Source organism: Amphiura filiformis, chromosome 8, assembly GCF_039555335.1.
Source record: "Amphiura filiformis chromosome 8, Afil_fr2py, whole genome shotgun sequence".
In the NCBI taxonomy this organism is placed as follows: Eukaryota; Metazoa; Echinodermata; class Ophiuroidea; order Amphilepidida; family Amphiuridae; genus Amphiura; species Amphiura filiformis.
In genome coordinates, this window is record NC_092635.1 from 47,199,787 (window position 1) to 47,218,813 (window position 19,027).

The 19,027-nt window shown below is 36.2% G+C and overlaps 1 protein-coding gene across 1 annotated transcript; it reads right to left on the reverse strand.

Moving 5' to 3' along the window:
* Positions 1-2,910: 2,910 nt before the first annotated feature.
* On the reverse strand, positions 2,911-18,838 carry LOC140159118 (geranylgeranyl transferase type-1 subunit beta-like). The gene is made up of 9 exons (XM_072182476.1): positions 18,707-18,838; positions 11,486-11,616; positions 10,921-11,000; positions 7,476-7,627; positions 6,622-6,754; positions 5,663-5,708; positions 5,093-5,277; positions 4,091-4,199; positions 2,911-3,438 (listed from the first exon to the last, which is right to left on the reverse strand). The coding sequence occupies exons 1-9, from the start codon at positions 18,832-18,834 to the stop codon at positions 3,284-3,286; spliced, it is 1,119 nt and encodes a 372-aa protein (XP_072038577.1). The 5' UTR covers positions 18,835-18,838; the 3' UTR covers positions 2,911-3,283.
* Positions 18,839-19,027: the final 189 nt, after the last annotated feature.

The window sequence follows — 19,027 nt, forward strand, 5'->3', positions numbered from 1 at the left end:
ATGGGTTGTGCGCAAGAAGTTGGTAGCTAATCAGAGCCCAGTTTGTAATATACAAAATGTACCAACTTTTATTTTTTTTTTTTCAACAAAAGTTCCATCGATTGGTTTAAGACCAACATTTGCATAATGAAGCTGGTATAAAGTGATACAATTATATTTGATAGTACAATTTGTGTGAAACATAACATAACAGAAGCTACTATAAAATATCATATTATAAACATAAATATACAAAAATAGGTAAATACACTACATTCATAGTAAAAAATATAATGAACTGTTTGGTCTATACTATCCATGCAAGAACACAAATTAACATTTCAAAATGCAATGTTTATGGGAAACAAAATGTGACCGTACACCATGAATGAGCCGTAAAGTCGACAAACTTCGTTTTGAGCTTGAGGTGAAAATACATGCAAAGGTCGTATTTTGGCGAAATTGAGATTTTTGCAGATTTGAAATGTTTAAGCTTTTTTCTAAACAGCTAGAAAGTTTTATTTTAAAGAAATAAGCAGAAATATGAAATGATCTACATTTTCTGAGGCCCATCTGATGAATAATAGATAAAATTGAACACGTTTTTCTCGGTTTCACATTTTGATTCATGACAAGCCATAACTTCGCTACTGATTGTCATATGAAGTTCATTGACGTGTCATTTTAATCCTTGAAACATGCTCCTTGCAAATATGTAAAAAAGCAAAAATGATGAGGAACTTTACCTCATTCGTGGTGTACGGTCACAAATAAGAATCATTATACAGCAGATTATTCAAATAAATATGCATTTTAATGAATGAGGTTAGATCAGGGAGCATTGACTCCCAAAGAAACTCTATTAATTTTAACCAGAGAAATTAGAATAAGGGAGCGTGGACTCCCCTGCGCTTATGTGATGCTTATGGGGGAAAGAAATAGTACCTCTAGAGGGCTTAAAATCGATCAGAAATGTTATTACTATGCGCCCCTGATAGCGCATAAGAGTATAGCGTCTTATCAAACAGACCAATAAAATTGCAGGAATTTTCTCAAGTGTTAAAGAATCAATACAAATGAAAGAAACTGAGTTGAATATCACAAGGAATGCCAGTTAAATTCTTAGATTCATCTTTGGGGGTGAGCCAGCTACAAGACAGGATCAAGGTCAAAATCAAATTTGGCAACAAAGTACAAAATAATTGAAATAACAAATTTAAAAGAAGCATTTGCATTCCTCCAAAAATCACTTCCTAGCAGTGATAGTAAGAATCGGTAGTTATTAAGTACTTGCGATTTAAATTTTTAGACAAAAGAGGCAAGCTTTTTGGTCGTTGTGCTGACAAAACACAAGCCTAAGTCTACTCTGTTAAACTAAAATGTAACATACATAACTACTTGCTACGCATGCAGTAGTGATACATTTACTAGGCTAACGTTCATTTCTATCTATCGGTAGGTTAGCTTCAATCGTCAGTTTATCATTTTCCTAAAATTCATCTAAACAATCATCTAAACTAGCTAAGTACTAACAGAACATCTGCATTATCATATATTCTTCATTTATTTTATTGCTATTAGTTTTCCATGCACCATTCCTGATATCGATTATACTCAATCACTGGGGTCACAATTTCAGAAAGCCATAATGGTTTTTATTTTTATCAGCCAGTTTGGTCAATATTACTCAAGTCTACAACACTTTTTTTATACCAGTTTTTACTGCCACAGGGAGCTTACAACAACAGGTGTGTACACATGTAACACGTTTGGGCTATTCCATTTAAAATCCACACTACCCCTGTGGAAGATTTAGCTAAAGTCTTCCACAGAGGGAGTATAAGTTACAAATAGAATAGACAATTGGGTAACTTCCGTTTGAAATACTCACTCCTGTTGTGGAAGATATAGGTAAAACCACAGAACAGGGGGAGTATGGGTTTCAAAATGATTAACTCTGACCAATTACATCTGAAAAACTTGCTCCATCTGTGGAAGGTGTTTAATCTTCCACAGGGGTAGTGTGGATTTCAACCAGAATGGCCCATTGTCAGCGGCAGGCCACAGATCATGCAAGGGAAAACTTGGTAACTTGGATTGTTCACGAAGGACATATCTTGCCTTTTGTGCTTTACTTGCAGCTTATTTACTGCTGAAACAGCTTTCACTATTATTTCCACCACCCGTATTATAGACGTTAATACTTTTTATTGAGCCAATTTTTCGTTAAATCATTTTCAATTTCACATTTAAATTTAACAGTAAATTATTTTCATTTTCTGTTTTTTCATTTGATAATTCTAAGCCAGTTATAACTTGTATTAATTTTATTCCATGTCACATGTACAGGGTTGACACTTTTTATAATGCTTCCACTACATGTATAATAATCATATGACGGTACATAAATATACTTTTTGGAACTAGTTAGGTAGGTAAACCAATAAAAGTTACCAGCCTGACATGAATATGTGGAGTGTTATAGGCTACATTGCCACCAACCAGCCTATATAGCATTTAATTTAGCAATTTCCCAGCCTGAAAACAACATTTGCAGCCATTTTTATACCAGATTAACCTAGAAGACATTGTTATTTCATAGCTCTGAAAATAAGACCCATGTATTTGTGATGCGATCACGCAAAATGAGTCTGATGTCGATCAAAATAAAATTCAGTTTTTAATTTTATTACTTGAGCCATTCTCAGAACTTTATTTATTGAAAATCCCATCATAATTTGATTTACAGTTCCAGAGATATGGTCATTTTAGTGTTGCTCAGAACAATAAAATATGAAGGAAGTTGAATACTATTATTGACTATATCTCAAAATCAATACTCCCGACATCCTTGATCGCATCACATTTGAGACATGTCCCCGTATGGTCACGTGTACTGGAGTACACTCTCTGTAAACAATGACGGAGTAGACAGGCGACTGGTTTTAGTACAACTTTGGTTGTGACTCAATCACTCTTTGCCAGCAAGTGGAATATAATTCCACTTTAAGAAATCTGTTTCATTTACTGAGCCACACAGCATTATATATTATCAGATATGAATATTCAGTTCATTAGTACCAACTCATAAATATTCACTTTACAAATAGTGTGGCACTATATCAGATATTTTACTTTTTAAATAAATATTATTAATTAATTACATTGTATGTATTTTGTTACTCAATGACCCTTGATGTATGACATCTGGCTCACCATGATAGGTGGGAAAAGGAATGCATACCAAAATGGTGTCCCCATGGATTTCGCTTGACCGATCCCTCCAATCCATGCACAGCCGTCATCATGTGGTCAGATTCTCTGTTGCCCATTTGAGGTGGATGGTCTTGAGGTGGTCAGCAGCCCTTTGGGAGATGTTTAATGCTGGATGGATTGGTAGTAGACCGGATTCTCCCATTAATGAAAGACCACAGATGCCGAAATAAGCATGAAGAGCATCTACATAAATTGAAAAAAAAAGTGAGATTTTGAAGTTTCAACCTTTGAAGGTTTCAATCTCAATGATAGCTGTGCCTACCACAATTCTGTGAGTATGTTTCAATTATAATTACTGGCAGACAAGAACGGCCTTGTTTACATTTTGAGAGCGTACACGGCGTAAACACAGAAGTGGGGTTCTGAATGGCTAATTCAATTGTCCCACAATCATAACAACACACCAGTAATCTGATTAGCCGATTGGTCGGCGCAGGAATGCGCTCATGAAGGGAACACAAAGCCCCACGTATGTCCACCACTAACAGTGCCCTCGTGTTGATCAAAGCAAGAGTGCTGGTCTTTTCTGAAAGCCAGTGTAGCAGGGATGTAAATGGGCAACAGGTCAATTTCCTGAAAATCAACTTGGCCCTTGGCCAATTTGCCAAGCATTTGTATGGGGCATTGAACATTTATGGGGGCTCGTCCGGGAAATACGCTGGAGCAGGAGTTGATGGGGGTATCACAACCCCGAAACAACTTTTTGTTACTCTTTTAATGCTGAAATACCATTATCCGAGTAAAGTCCCATTTCCGGAATTCCAGAAATGTCTAGTTTCAAACTAATCTTATTTTCATCAACAAAAACACCAGAAATTCTTTCTACTTGACTTACCTGGGTGATAATCTGCCCATTTCGCAAATCCTCCGACAGATTCATCTTGAGTTGATAGAACAAAGCTGCGATTACTTGCATAGTCAATCATCTCGAAACACTCAAGCAGCTACAAGAAATGAAAGGTATAAATCAAGTGATTTATTACATTGATTCCATATTGAGATCTGGAAGAATAGGTCATTTGCTGCCTAATTTGATTCTGTGATGCCGCTATCTGAAGAATTAAATATATTTTTAAATTAAAGCGCCATGCTTTAATTCTCTATAAACTTGTTTACCTCTAATAAAAGCCAGTAATAAAGATGCTATGAAAATTATTATACTTAGTTCTCTGGGTTAATAGGATGAACAAATTTCAATCTTTCCCCAAAGTAGGCACATAAACGTTGAAAAAAAACCCCCAAAAAACAAACAGTGCATCTGGTGGGATTCGAACCGGCGACCTTCGTAATACCAGCACGACACTCTAACTGAGGTAAAGAGGCATGTTGGAGAAGAGCGGAAGATTATCTAAAGGTGTTAGGTTCGAATGATGTTCTTCGCAGAACTGCATATTTATAACAAATACATATGCAGAACTGCAAATTTATAACAACGATACTAGTTTGTGTTGCACCATCCTGTCAATCAAACTCCCCACAGCCCGTGATTGGTCAGTAGTGCATTAAAGGGAAGTTGATTCATCTGGTGCTTTCATCAGAGAAACAGATAGAAAATAGCTGCCGATGTCAGTACTTTAACCAGGCAAAAAAGCAGCTTTTATAGGCGTTGTTGATGGGGTCACACCATTTAACAATATGTTTATGACCTGAATTGCTTTGCAATATGCAAATACATACTAAATTAGTGATTTTTTGACTTTATGGGTAAAGTACAACTAAATGTTGTCTCCTTTATAAGCTATGACTCATTTACTGTGACTAAACAACGAAGATGATGACAACGACCGCAACAACAACAACAACAACAACAACAACAACAACAACCATTTGAATTTACCTTTAGAGTTGCTCCAACCCAGAATGAATAGCAGGTATCCACTGGTTTATTGGGTCTCCCTTGGAAGCCTGTTTGTTGTCTAAAGATGCACCATTTAATTATCCCTTGTATCTGTTTCTTGGAAAATGCCGTATGTAATCTTCCCATCAACACTAGGGATGCTATTGCACAGAAAGTGGTTCCCCCTGTATATAAGGAATTAGGATGAAATTAGATTTGTAGTGCATTATGGGATACTAATAGTTAACGTTTAGTCTTGCAGCTCTCAGAGCCGGATTTACCATTTGCTGGCCCCTAGGGATGGTAACATGATTGGCCCCACTGGCTCTTCTGATCGAAGCGTTACACCCCACCCCACCACAATTTTTTTTTTTTTTTTAAGTATTGCTTCAAGTTGCTTGAGTATCTTCAAATGATTTTACCAGGATAAATGGGCACAAGCAGCACAAAAGAAAGAGCATGTTTCTTATTCCAACTTCCTCTTCCTTTCAAACAAATTTTTTATTACTTTATTTTCCTCTCAAAATTTTGTCTACATATACATATTCCAGTTTTCTTTTCATAACTTACCATGACCTTCTAGTCCAGGTCCTTGTCCAATTCCATATTCATAACTCTATAATAATAAAACAGGCAAAGTGAAAATTAATTACATGTCAATGTCATTATTATGTAATTATTTTGAATAGTGAATCAATAGTAAAAAACAAACAAACAAACAAACAAACAAACAAACAAAAACCACCACAGAGAGGTAAAGAATAACTTGCTGAATTCAGCCTCCTGCCTTAGCCCCCCCCCAAGTCATTTTAGTACAAATGACCATGACACAGGGATGTGCCACTAGCATGGTTCGCATTTTGGCCATTTGGTATATCAATTACCCCTTTCTTGGCCAATTTTGGTATATAGATGGGTAATTTTTTTCAAAATTTTTGAATATCAATGACCCCTTTCAATTTCTGGGCCAATTTTGGCATATAGACAGGTAATTTTTTCAAACTTTTCACAATTTTCCCTCCAAAATAGCCACATTTTGTCAAAATGTAGCCAAAATGTTCAAAGTTTATGGGAATAATAATTGTAAAAACTTGGCAATTTACATTAAATTTGGCCTGAAAATTTTGATTTTTGGTATATCGATGGGTCAAAATTTCTTGGAAAATTAGTACATGGATAGGTCCACTTTCAAAAAATTCTCAGTGGCACATCCCTGTACCCAAATCAAACTTGAGTACCCCCTAGTATACAAATATCTCATTCCCCTGTCAGTGCCCCACCTAAAGTTCGGCTTATATAAGGCGCAAAAAATAAGACTCATAACACTGTAAAAATGGTATAGAATGGCGTGCACGCTGTTGGGCGCAGTGCTTATGCTAGGTGTGCATTGCGTAATGCGTGACTAGCACATGCTTATGTAAATTTCCGCAAGTTTGAGTTGGGACTTTATTGACATGCGCAGTAACAAAAGCCGAATAATTTCCGCCTTATATAAACCGAACTTTAGCATGAAAATCATGGATACTCACAAGACTATCTTGGATAAATTTGATGGCTTTTTCTTGATCTATACCTGACCAATCTTGTAGGATATAACTGATGCAGCATGCACAGTACACGAATCTCATGTCGTTCTCGCTACCGTCAATTGTTGCAGCAAAACTAGATCAAACACAAAACAAATAATGTTCAGGTGTTTATGAATTCGAGGTTCATCATTAACTCTCTTCACGCGGGTGCCGACTGCAGACGACAAGTTTCAAATTTTTTTTAAAAAGTCAAAAATTTCAGAAATGTGAATGAAAAAAAAGCATGAAAAATGCATCAAAATGAGTACAAACAAGCCTACTATTGGTTCAGTGGTTCTTAAGATAGCTTTTGATATTTTGAGAAAATACCTGAAAACTTGGACTTTTTATGTTGAAACCTATGGCTAGCATGCAGAGCATTAATATAGATTTTATGGCATGATTGCTGGCTGGACATCTTTTTAGAATCCAAAAAAAGTGGTACTGCCGTCATGAATAGAGACGAGGGAGCCTACCATTAAAGTCACATCTATGACCCTCTCCTACATGTCACCACAGGATGGAGCTGTGATTAATACCACCAGCAGAGAAGAGGATGGGAAACCTATCACTCTAAAGAAGTATGTTGCTCCCGGGTGTCGCCCATCGTATACGAAACTGTCAGTGTTCAAAATTTGGTTTTTAACATGAAAATTCCAAAATATAATTATCTACAAAACTGTTTGAAATACCTAGATTTAGTCTTGGCATAAACAATTATGTGTCCAGAAATTATGTGTACATTGTGTAAGACACATAAAACTTTATCTGTAAAAATTACACTTTTATAGTGATTCAGATGAAACATGACCTACCTTCCATCTGGTAGTTGCAGAGCTTTGATCCCTTGTATTATTGCTGACCTTTGAACCCTAGACAGGTCATCCCCAAGGATAAGCAATGATGCTAGACCTGTATAGGTCATCGCTATGTGACTCCAGTCATATGGATGTGATATGTTATTTTCCTGAAAGAATAAACAAATTGTGAAGATAGTAATCATCAAAACCAGAGAAGATATGGTACCCTTCTCAGAATTCTTTCCAACACTGATCCATCATCTCATTTCATCAAATGACACTCTTATCACTTTCTAGATGTTCCATTACTTTTCAAGTAAACAATAGACTGGCTAAACATGGGTCGATAGTCATGAAATAAACATCAATTGCAAGATCTGGATGTGCTCTGTTCATTGAGGTACCTTTTTTCAATATCAACCCATGTTAACCTGGGTTGCAAATCAGTACAGAACATTGAAATTGTAACACTGCATTGTGGGAATTACACAATAACTTCTCTGCATCACAACCTTGGGTGCACTAACTGCAGTTTGATTGTTAAATCAAGTGATCGTTCCATCAATTGATGGAAATTATGAACTTTTAATTTTCATGTAAGAATCTTTGTGAGAATTGTTCAGCTACCGTACTAAAAATAAAAACTTTCTACATACATCAAGGCAGGCCTCCAAAAACCGCGGGAACGGCGTTCCCAGAAAGGTCACAGAGGTCACAGAAAAAAAAATGCAAAAAAAAAAAAAAAAAAAAAATTTAAATTTGTTTTCCAAAGTTTTCGGCGACCTTGGAGAACCACTGGACCTATTATGAAATTTCAGGATCTTTCACAGTTAATTTTAAAAAAAAAAAAAAAATCAGAAAAAATTAGTTTGTTATCCTGTATATGCAAACCATTAACTAATGTTTATTTCTTCATCTATCACATATTATAGATGCATTGGTTTTCCATGCATTTATAATATGTGATAGATGAAGAGGTAAACACAAGTTCATGGTTTGCATATTAAGGATAACAAACTGTAATTTTTTTCCATTTTTTTTCTTCAAATTATCTGTGAATAATCCTAGCCCTTCAGAATAGGTCCAGTGGTTCTTCAAAGTTGTAGAATACTTCTAAAAAATGTTAAATAATAAATAAAAAATTGTTTTTTGAATTTTTTTACCGACATCCGATAATCGGTTGAGCCCTATATGTGATTATATCAATCATATACTACAGGGTGGGCCATTAAAAAGTTCACACTTTTTCGATGGCTTATTTCTCAGAAATGAAAACACATATTGAAATAAGTTGAACATATTTGTAAACCTCTATGTCTGGACTGTCATTGCTGAAAAGGGCATTAACATCCATGGTCTAATTACAAAATGGCAACCATTTAAAGCAGAGAAGTCCAAAACCACTTTACACACACGTAAGACTATAGACAATGATCATGCATATTAAGTTTTTAGGCTTAAGCAAGTTTTAAAAAAGTTTGATGACTCTATATGCATTTACTTGAGTGTCATTGCCGGGGTCATCGGACTCATGCGTATATGAGTTGTTTACTGTTTGAAAATCATTCACCTGTGAAATTGACACAAAAGGCTGATTGGACATGCCCACTTACATAACAAACACACTAGTTTTGGAGGAACTTCAAATTTAAAATGCCTTGCGTGCGTTCTTGTCATTCATGTTAGAGATACCCGTGTAAGTACTTTGAGGTGATTCTTGCTGTTCAAAATGCGGCAGTTTACAAAGGAGGTAGTTTGCTGGTCAAGCTTACGGTATTTTATTGATTGTGTAACTTGTACATTATTTTATGTTTTAGTATATTAAGGTGTGTTTAATGAGCTTTATCATGATTATTTTTCATGTATTCTATTTTGTTCAACATGTAGGCCCTAGTTGATTTTGTATTAGTGTATGTAGTTTTAAGATTCTGTGCAGCGCCTTGAGGCTGTTTTTACATCGTAGGGCGCTTTATAAATCCCATGTATTATTATTATTATTATTATTATGTAGGTGGGATGAAAAGCCGACGATCAATTGAAAATTTGGACCTTGCGTATTGAAGTTATGGATTTTTTTCCCAAAACACCAACAAAAATAGGTCTTTTTGGAAAAAAATCCATATCTTCAATATGAAAGGTCAAAATTTTCAATTGATCGTCGGCTTTTCCTCCCAGCTACATACACTTTAAGAATATATCATAAAATTTATAAAATTTACTTGAGGACTGTTATATATAAAAAAATTGAAAATATCAAATTTTTATAATTTGTCAAAAATGAAAATTATTTGATATCAGAAAGACATGCTTCAGTATTTAGAATGCAATTCGACACGTCTGAGGTGCTTTTATGTCCCATAAAAAATACTGTCGAAACGCCATAAACGCTCATTCCAGATCCCTTAAAGCTACTGTTACATATTCTGTTCAACTGGAAGGCTACATATTCTGTTTGAAAAAGAAATATTTATTTAAATATGGTTAATTTACAAGAGAAATATTGACAGAACTTTCATGCGTACTGTTATTTTTCTTCCTTTGTTCCTAATCCATTGTGGTGTGAACCAGCGACCACCATATATCGCGTGATCATCCGCTCCATTTGACTTACGTGTGTGCAAAGTGGTTTTTGACCCCCTTGCTTCAAATGGCCGCCATTTGGTAATTAGACCATGGATGTTAATGCCCTTCTTTTCAGCAATGACAGTCCAGACATAGAGGTTTACAAATATGTTCAACTTATTTCAATATGTGTTTGCACTTTTGAGAAATAAGCCATCAAAAAAGTGTAAACTTTTTAATGGCCCACCCTGTATATGTACTATGACTTACGACAAAAAAATGACATTGTTGGAAATTTGTGTTTTGACAGTAATACTTTGAAATTTTAAGTTGTGTTTTTTTGTGAAAAAGGATGTAAATTTTTATAGAAAACTGTTCCAAAATAAGGCTCAGATTGCACGAGAGAGCATCTAAACCCTGAGAGCTTCCAGGGCCCTTAAGCAGGCCCTGCACCCCGGCCGTTAGGACTTCACGCTGCGCGCTTGTGATGTCTGCTACGCGCACATAGGCCTATTTCTGTTATTTCACCGAAAATTTCCAGCACTTGTCACTAAGTTCCCAGACAGCAGAAAATTTTCTGGAGGCCTGGCCGTTAGGACGTCCGCTACGCGCACATAGGCCTATTTCTGTTTTTCACAGAAAATTTCCAGCACTTGTCATTAAGTTCCCAGACAGCAGAAAATTTTCTGGAGGCCTGCATCAAGGGATTGGATCCAGGAGGTCCTATCTGCAATAGCTGCCCTTATAGACATTTTGACAATTTCTGCATTCTATATTGTACACAATCTAACAAATAAAACACATGGCAGCTATTGCATATACATGTAGGGCCTTCTTGCTCTAAACCCCCTGACATGTAAATATGAAAAAGGTACTAGAATTTGATTCAAAACTTAACTGTTTTTGGTACTCCGGTAGGATTATACTTGGATCCGATTGCAGCTGAACCCCTAAATCCACAACATCTATTTCTTTTATCTGAAAAAGAAGAAAACAATAGAGAGGGAGGATGAATAACTAGCATATCATATTAGCAGTCACAGCATGAAATTGCTATGGTAATCAAAACCACTTCATGGCTACCAACGACCAACAAAGTTGCCTTCAAGTCAACTACTTGTGACTTGACGCTATAGGGCAAGCTAGCAACTTATCGATCAGATATCGGCAATCATTTTTCCGATACGTGACAGAAGTTAAGTAACAAATTTCTTAGGAGTATGATATGGCTTTACAGTATCCTGTGTATGTGCAAAGTTCGGTAAACTCACACAAATTTGAAAACAATTTGGAATGTTGAAATTTCAGTTCAGAATCCCATCTAGAGGAGCTATAAATTGCTCTTGCAAATGCAACTTAAGAAGAGCTGTAGAGGAGTGATTGCTCTCACTTGCCCCGGTCCACAGCTCCTTATTTCAACCCATGGTTATAAACTAGTACGGTAATTACATGAACAGCCTTACCTGTTTTCTCTAAATCTGGTAGAACTTGTAGAGAGTATATCCAATCTATGATCTCATTTCTTTCTTTTTCCACACTGTCTAGTGCATTGAGTACATCAAGACCAGAGAGCGCAAAGAACGAGATGGTTAGACTGCAAAAGGAAGATGAAAAATTAATAAGATATCAATGAATAACACTTCATTAAGGTTACACACCTTTTTTTGCATACATTTGGAGGATTCATATTTACATAATTCATAATAATAAAAGACTATGTTTAGGGATTCAATCATGTTTCACCGTTGTTCATCACCGATTAACAACGATGCGTCCGCGTCGTCTGCGTGGTTTACTTCGTGAGGGCAGCTTTAGCTGCCCGAGCGAAGTAAACCACGCAGCTTTACAATGTAGCTGCCCGAGTAAGTAAACCACGCAGACGAAGTCAAGACGCAAGTTGTTAATCGGTGATTAACAACGGTGAAACATGATTGAATCCCTTTCAACAATGAAAACAAGCTAAAGATTGTATAATTCACATGATTATTTCCCTGATTATTTAATGAGGAATGTCAGTTAATCATTGACAGTCAGCCTTACAAAAAGATCGGTGATTTCTGTTGATATCAGTAATAAAACTGAATAAAACGGCAATCTTTATCCGATACTTCCAAAATACTGAATTCAACTTGTTGTAAGCGTGATACGCACACAAATTCTAGACATGATGAATTTTATGCCCTCACGTGTAACACAGATGTGCGCTGGCGTTGGCGTACATACGCTTACTGCAATCACGGATTAACAACAGTTGGCTCCTGTACAAAAGTATAGGAAGAGTTGTTGTAGTGTAACTTGTAACTAATGATGCACTGTAATTTGAACCAATGGAAAAAAAAATGTAATCGATCAAAAAACCATATCAATTTTAAACATCAAAAAACAGTTCAAAAACCCTTCCATGCTCTTGACCAGCTAACCAAATTGTGAGATGCTATTTCTGAGTATTACTATTACATACATGTTTCAAACACTCCAAAGAAAGAATGTAGCTCCATACATTTGTATATATGAAGAGCTTATTTCCAAACCGTGTTAAGTCCACAAGATTCACTTTGAAGAAAATCAGGAATTTTCTTTATGGCAATGAAAAAAAGTTCGATTTCTATAAAATTACAGTGAAGTGAAGGTGACATATATAGGACCATAAAAACATGTTAAGTTAAAATCTAGAGACTTTTTATTTTTTTTAATGAATTAATTTGTTTTTAAAATAGCATGGACTTAACACGTTTTGACACAAAACGCAATTTCTGGCATGGACTTAACACATTTTGACACAAAACATAGTATCTGTAACACAGAACTAACCATATTTTTCTCAAACTAGTCTTAAAAGATAACAAATTTATTAAAAACATACAAAATGTGATTCTCTCTACTATAAAACACAATTTTGTCACAAAACACCTTGCATCTCGAACCCCCTCCTGTTGCCCATTTTTTACCAAAATTCGACGTTTAAAATAGTTCAAAATTCAAAACTTAGTTGAATTGCATTTCTCAGAATTGAATAAACATCATTTCACTGACAATAAATGATGACCTGAAATATCCACTTGTTTTATCACATTATCACAAATATTTCCCCCTCCCCCATGCTGCCACCCTAATCTCATATTGACAGTCGTAAGTTTTTAAGTCCTAAGTTTTTTTATACCTTTAACTTTAAAATTATACCTTGAATTTAGTAGCACATTTTGATAATCATACAAAATAATAATATCAAAAACTAACTCTACCACCATCCTCTAACATTAATTCTACCATCACAGCCTCTCCCTCTCCCCCTTCCCACCCTATTCATGTCTTTCTGGAGTTATCTATCAAATATTTCAGAAATCCCATACAAACTAAGCCTACTAATATAAAACAAAAACAACAACAACAACTTTTTATGCAAATTCATGTATACTAGTCTTAGGACCAAACAAGAACTTTGGCGATTAACTATTGGAAGCCCTATGCCGTGCTATTTGCCTACAAGCTGCCCACAAGGGCAGTGTTCGTGGACTTAACACAGTTTGCTACAAAACTGGATTAGACTTAACACGTTTTGGAAAAAAATCGATACTTTGTGTGTAGGGGTGTGATTTTCGGTAATTTTGTGCCCAGCATGCCAAGCGCATTTTTTGAAGGGTAACCGTGTACCAAATTGAAAAAAAAAATTTAAATTTTTTTTCAAAGTTTTTTTAGGTTTTGTAGTGTCTCTGGACCTAGACCTAAATGCTAGGATCATGGTTGACCTAAAAAAAAAAAAAAAAATTGAATTTTGCACATTGTTTTGTAATTTTAATATGAAAATTGATACATAGTTTTCATGTCATACTCTATTAATGATATTAAAATGCATTGAATTTGAATGCATTTTGATATCATTAATAGAGTATGACATGAAAACTATGTATCAATTTTCATATTAAAATTACAAAACAATGTGCAAAATTCATTTTTTTAATTTTTTTTAGGTCAACCATGATCCTAGCATTTAGGTCTAGGTCCAGAGACACTACAAAACCGAAAAAAAACTTTGAAAAATTATAAAAAAAAAAAAAAAAAAAAAAAATGTTTTTTTTTTTTTTGTTGTTTTTGTTTTTTAAATTTCGGTACCGGGCAGGGAATTTCCTACCAGCGTAATAGGATTATCGGGCGGGACTCGAATTCCCGGGACTCGCTAACACCCTTATTTGTGTGTCAATATTTCGGAACTTGACTATTTTTGGGAAAAAACAAACACATTGCTGGATAGCCCTAGTTACTCACTACCCATTTTCATCAAAATCTCAATTTTGAAGGTGGGTGGACTTAACACGGTTTGGAAATAAGCTCTTCATATTATTTTTCCTTTTGTTGATTCTAAAAATATTATGGATTCATGCATAATTTTCAGGTCAACTTGCACTTCAAAAACATACGACGCATAGATTGCCTGTCATATACATTGTACAATGTGTGCAATGTCGTCATCATGTCTATTTGTTTGATGTCATTCTCTAGACGTTCGTGCTATTTATATGTACAATGGATATTAAATGTAAACAAGGAATAAACACAATACTTTTGAGGCTTATGTGTTAAATATTCTTCTTTTCCTTTTCAACTGTAGAAGTGTACAATATTCTCGAGAACTCTTTACGCATTCAATGCTAGAGACCATTGCTAGGTTGCCACTAGTTTCGCCGGGTAACTAGTTAATCAAGATCAAGTTGTTGTAGAAGAGGTGAGAATGTATCATCATGCATTATGGTTTTGTTATGAGTACCAATCTTCAATCCGTCAGCATACCACTTGCTTTAATATTAAATATTATATACCTCATATATAGATTCCTCTCATCTGATTGGTTAAAAGTGGAGTCATTAAAATAGCTGTGCCCCCTTTTTCTATCAAGATGACGTCATAAAACAACTGTGCCCCGGGCACAGTTGATTCTATGCCGGGAAAATAATTGGATATAATTGGATACTCGCAACCCGAATACACAGATCGCTCAGTATACATTGCGCACCCACTATACGGCCGGCGTTGATTACGAGTGTTGAGACTATCAGCGGTCACAGTTCGCAATGAATTTGACCTCTCCTTGCTTGAATGACGATCTTTAACCGCCGCCGTAGTGAGTGCAGTGATTGTTTACAAAATGTTACATGTCAAGGATTTATACCTGCCAAATGTCACTTTTTAGACAAATTACTACGACCTGGAGACTCGGCAGTGTGTGATGTTAGCACAGAAACGGTAGGGTTGTTTTAGATTATGACATCGGTAGATATCGGTCCAAATTCTGCACCCTTGCTCTTGCATGCACTGTCATGCTGTGTGCATTTAAGCCTAAAGGCCTGTGCAGTTAAAAGCTTGTAGGCCTTGTCAGTCAGGAAATCTTTTAACCAATCAAATGAGAAGAATCTATATTATTCAGATATAAAACAAATATTGACTGCTTAATATTCGGGGCACAGTTTAAAATTATAGGCCCTCGGTGATGTCAAAACCATGACTATGCCCTCAGCTTCGCTTCGGGCATAGTCATGGTTTTGACATCACCTCCGGCCTATAATTTTAACTGTGCCCCTCATAGCAGTCAATATTTGTATATAGTAATACACGCCGGGCTTCAAGCAATCGATCAGGAAACACAGTCAACAACAGCAGCACATTACCACCAATACCCGCGGTAGGCTAATTGCATGTGTGGGTAATTGAATGGGCGGAAGTGAAGAGATACGAAGAGGCCGGTTTCCCGGCACAGCATTAGTTTTCTGTGGTAGAAAATTAGCGAGAAAAGCACTAAAAAGTGAGTTTCATGACGAGAAATTGCGTATTCTACATGTATTTGAGGCTGAGCCTACAATGATCTCCTTGACGGAACTGTTATGATTGATCGTATTGATTGGCATGGGTCGCATGCACACTACGGTAAATAATATGAAGAGCTTATTTCCAAACCGTGTTAAGTCCACCCACCTTCAAAATTGAGATTTTGATGAAAATGGGTAGTGAGTAACTAGGGCTATCCAGCAATGTGTTTGTTTTTTCCCAAAATTAGTCAAGTTCAGAAATATTGACACACAAATAAGGGTGTTAGCGAGTCCCGGTAACGTTACACAGTGAGTCAATTGGGGCGAACTGGTCGTGGTATGTATTGTGTATTGGGCGAACCTTTTTGGGGCGAATGTGTTTCGGGGTGAGACGTCTCGCATTCAAAAAATCATATATTTGGGTCAAGTGAAGTATATAGACAATTCGACAACATATATTTATGTACACATGTAGGTTTCCTTGAGCAAGTGGTTCTTAGTTTTAAATTTCAATGTAAATTTGTATTGCCGGTTTACGGCTCAATTGGACTTCTCTCCAGGATCGACGCCTCGTTAGTCGCCTTCTCATGATGTTCAAGATCCGTTTCGACCTGGTTGACATCCCATGGAATCACTACCTCACCCTTCACTCTTCATCCACCAGAGGCCATTCATCTAGATTCATGCAGCCTCACACCAACTCTTCAGTGTTTGCAAACTCCTACTTCCCACGTACCATCCGGGACTGGAATAATCTTCCAGTGGATCCAGTGGATCCAGCGGAGTACCAATCTCTCAACAGCTTCAAGATCATGTTGAGGGACTGTCCACTGAAGTAGTCTCACCACCAGCCTATTTTTTACTCGCACAACTGTATGTATTTTGCACTTGCCATCATTTTCATGCTGTTGCTCCGACTCATGCACACCACATAGTGCGTCTATTCTCACTTATGTGAGCTTGCACTTTTAAGGAAGGAAGGGAGGAAGGAAGGCCATTTTGACTGACTAGCAAATGTGCTAACTGACGTTTCTCTCTCATACCTATTTATTTTTATTCATTTTTTAATTTTATTGTATAATTTTATTTATTTTAGCCTAGGTTTTTTCACAAACCTGACCTCACCACACTCATGCAGTGTGTAGGTATGCTAGGTGAATTCAAATTTGCCATCAAACTGCATCATTTTACATATCAAATTAAAGCCCTTGAGTAAAGAAAGCCAAAACTGAAAACATTTTTGTCATAGCACTTTCCGTAACAAAGTTATATCTTGTCAAAGATTGACTTTCATCAAAAAGATTCTGCTGGCAAAATTCCCCAAAACGGCAATTAGGGGTGTTTCTAGATCTTAGTCTCATGGCGATAGCAGCTTTTTTTAATGGAACTGCTATCAAAATCCTCTAAAATTCCATGTGCGACTTGATTATCACCATAAAAACCATATATTTGGGTCAAGTGAAGTATAGAAAACATATTTATGTAGGTTTCCTTCACCGACCTATTCTCGAAAAAAATTCAAATGTCGATGTAAATATGCATTGTGTAGGTATCACAGGGAAACCTCAGTTAACACATTTGTTAGTCAGTCAAAATGGCCTAAACCGGCAATACAAATTTACATTGAAATTAAAAAGAAGCTTTTTAAGAAGGAAACCTTCATAAATTAAATATGTTGTCTATACTTCACTTGACCCAAATATATGATTTTTTTTTGTTATTAGTTACTCGCACATGGAATTTCAGAGAGATTTTGATAGCAGTTCCATTAAAAAAAGGTGCTATCGTCATGAGACTAAGATCTAGAAACACCCCCGTAATGCTGTTTTGGGAAATTTTGCTAGCAGAATCTTTTTGATGAAAGTCAATCCAGGACCGCGACACTCCGGAGGACAGCAGAGGACAGAAAAATGTGACTCTCCTGCTAGTCTCCTACACAACCAGTTAATTATGTTTTTGTTCATACCGCATACAGTCTGGCCCGCGCCCGAGACTAGCAGGAGAGTCACATTTTCTGTCCTCACATCGGTATAGGCCGTCTGCACGTTAATTGTACGGAGTGTCGCTTCTCTACCTTTATTTTCTCTGGTCAATCTTTGACAAGATGTAACTTTGCTACGGAAAGTGCTATGACAAAAAGGTTTTCAGTGTTGTCTGTTGGCTTTCTTTACTCAAGGGCTTTAATTGGATATATAAAATGATGCAGTTTGATGGCAAATTTGAATTCACCTGGGATACCTACATTGTGTTTGGGCCCCTGTTAGATACAGACTTTAAGGTACATATTTCGAGGTGCATAACAGACACAAAATTTGTGTCATAACAAACACCAAATTGGTGTCGATGACCTGACATGCATGCATTCTTTTGTGATGGTCTTTCAATTTGTGCCGAGTGTCCTTGGGAGACTTGACTATGCTTCAGTGGTCATGAAAGGATTCAATAGATAACCTCTGCCCCACTAATCCCCAGCTATTGTCTGAAATTGCACCTCGGAAGATATATTATAACAACTCAGTCCCTCAAATGATAGTCATATAACGACCAAAAGATAAATGACTGACTATCATTGAGGACTGAGTTCCGCAGTCTAGGCCCCTGTCTCGGCGAATTCGCTGACCAGCAAATGTGTTAACTAAAAAAAAGGTTTGCCTGGGATACCTACAGTGTGAATGGATTCGTCTGTTCATTTACTTTACAAAAAAAAATTACTTCAGTATACTGTGAAACAAAATGAAGCTGGAAAAGGCACAATTTTTCCCTTTAATTTTTCATTCAATAAGCTTACTCATGTGTGCCAAATTCGGAAGAATTCAACCGGAAGTGAAAAACATCGATCGATACTTTTGCTAAAAAACACACATTTGATATAATTTATTTGCTTACCGACTAGTGTCAAGGGATGTATAGCCACTTGGAAGAACCTGCAAACATCTACAAAAGAATTTAATGTGCTTAGACCGACAAAGTGATCGATCTTCTTTTTCATTTTCCGGAGCTGCGTCCGTGATCATGGGCGCGGCCATCTTGAAGTGGTTCTCAAATTACACACATTTTTGTTCAGTGTTTTATCTAAAATTAGATATCATAAATAATAAATCACAATTATAAAACATAATAATTTTATTATGAATTTTATTACATTATATTAAGCACTTTTTGGAATTTATAAAGGCGAATGAAGAGGCTAGTAAATGCTGAAAATTC

Bases quoted from the DNA above. Each gene is read 5' to 3' on its own strand.
- LOC140159118 (XM_072182476.1), bottom strand. From the start codon at position 18,834: ATGATCACGGACGCAGCTCCGGAAAATGAAAAAGAAGATCGATCACTT. The intron at 11,617-18,706 runs GTAAGCAAATAA...TTCCTTTTGCAG, and splicing joins ACATCCCTTGACACTAGTCG to TCTAACCATCTCGTTCTTTG. The intron at 5,278-5,662 runs GTAAGTTATGAA...CCTTATATACAG, and splicing joins ACCTGGACTAGAAGGTCATG to GGGGAACCACTTTCTGTGCA.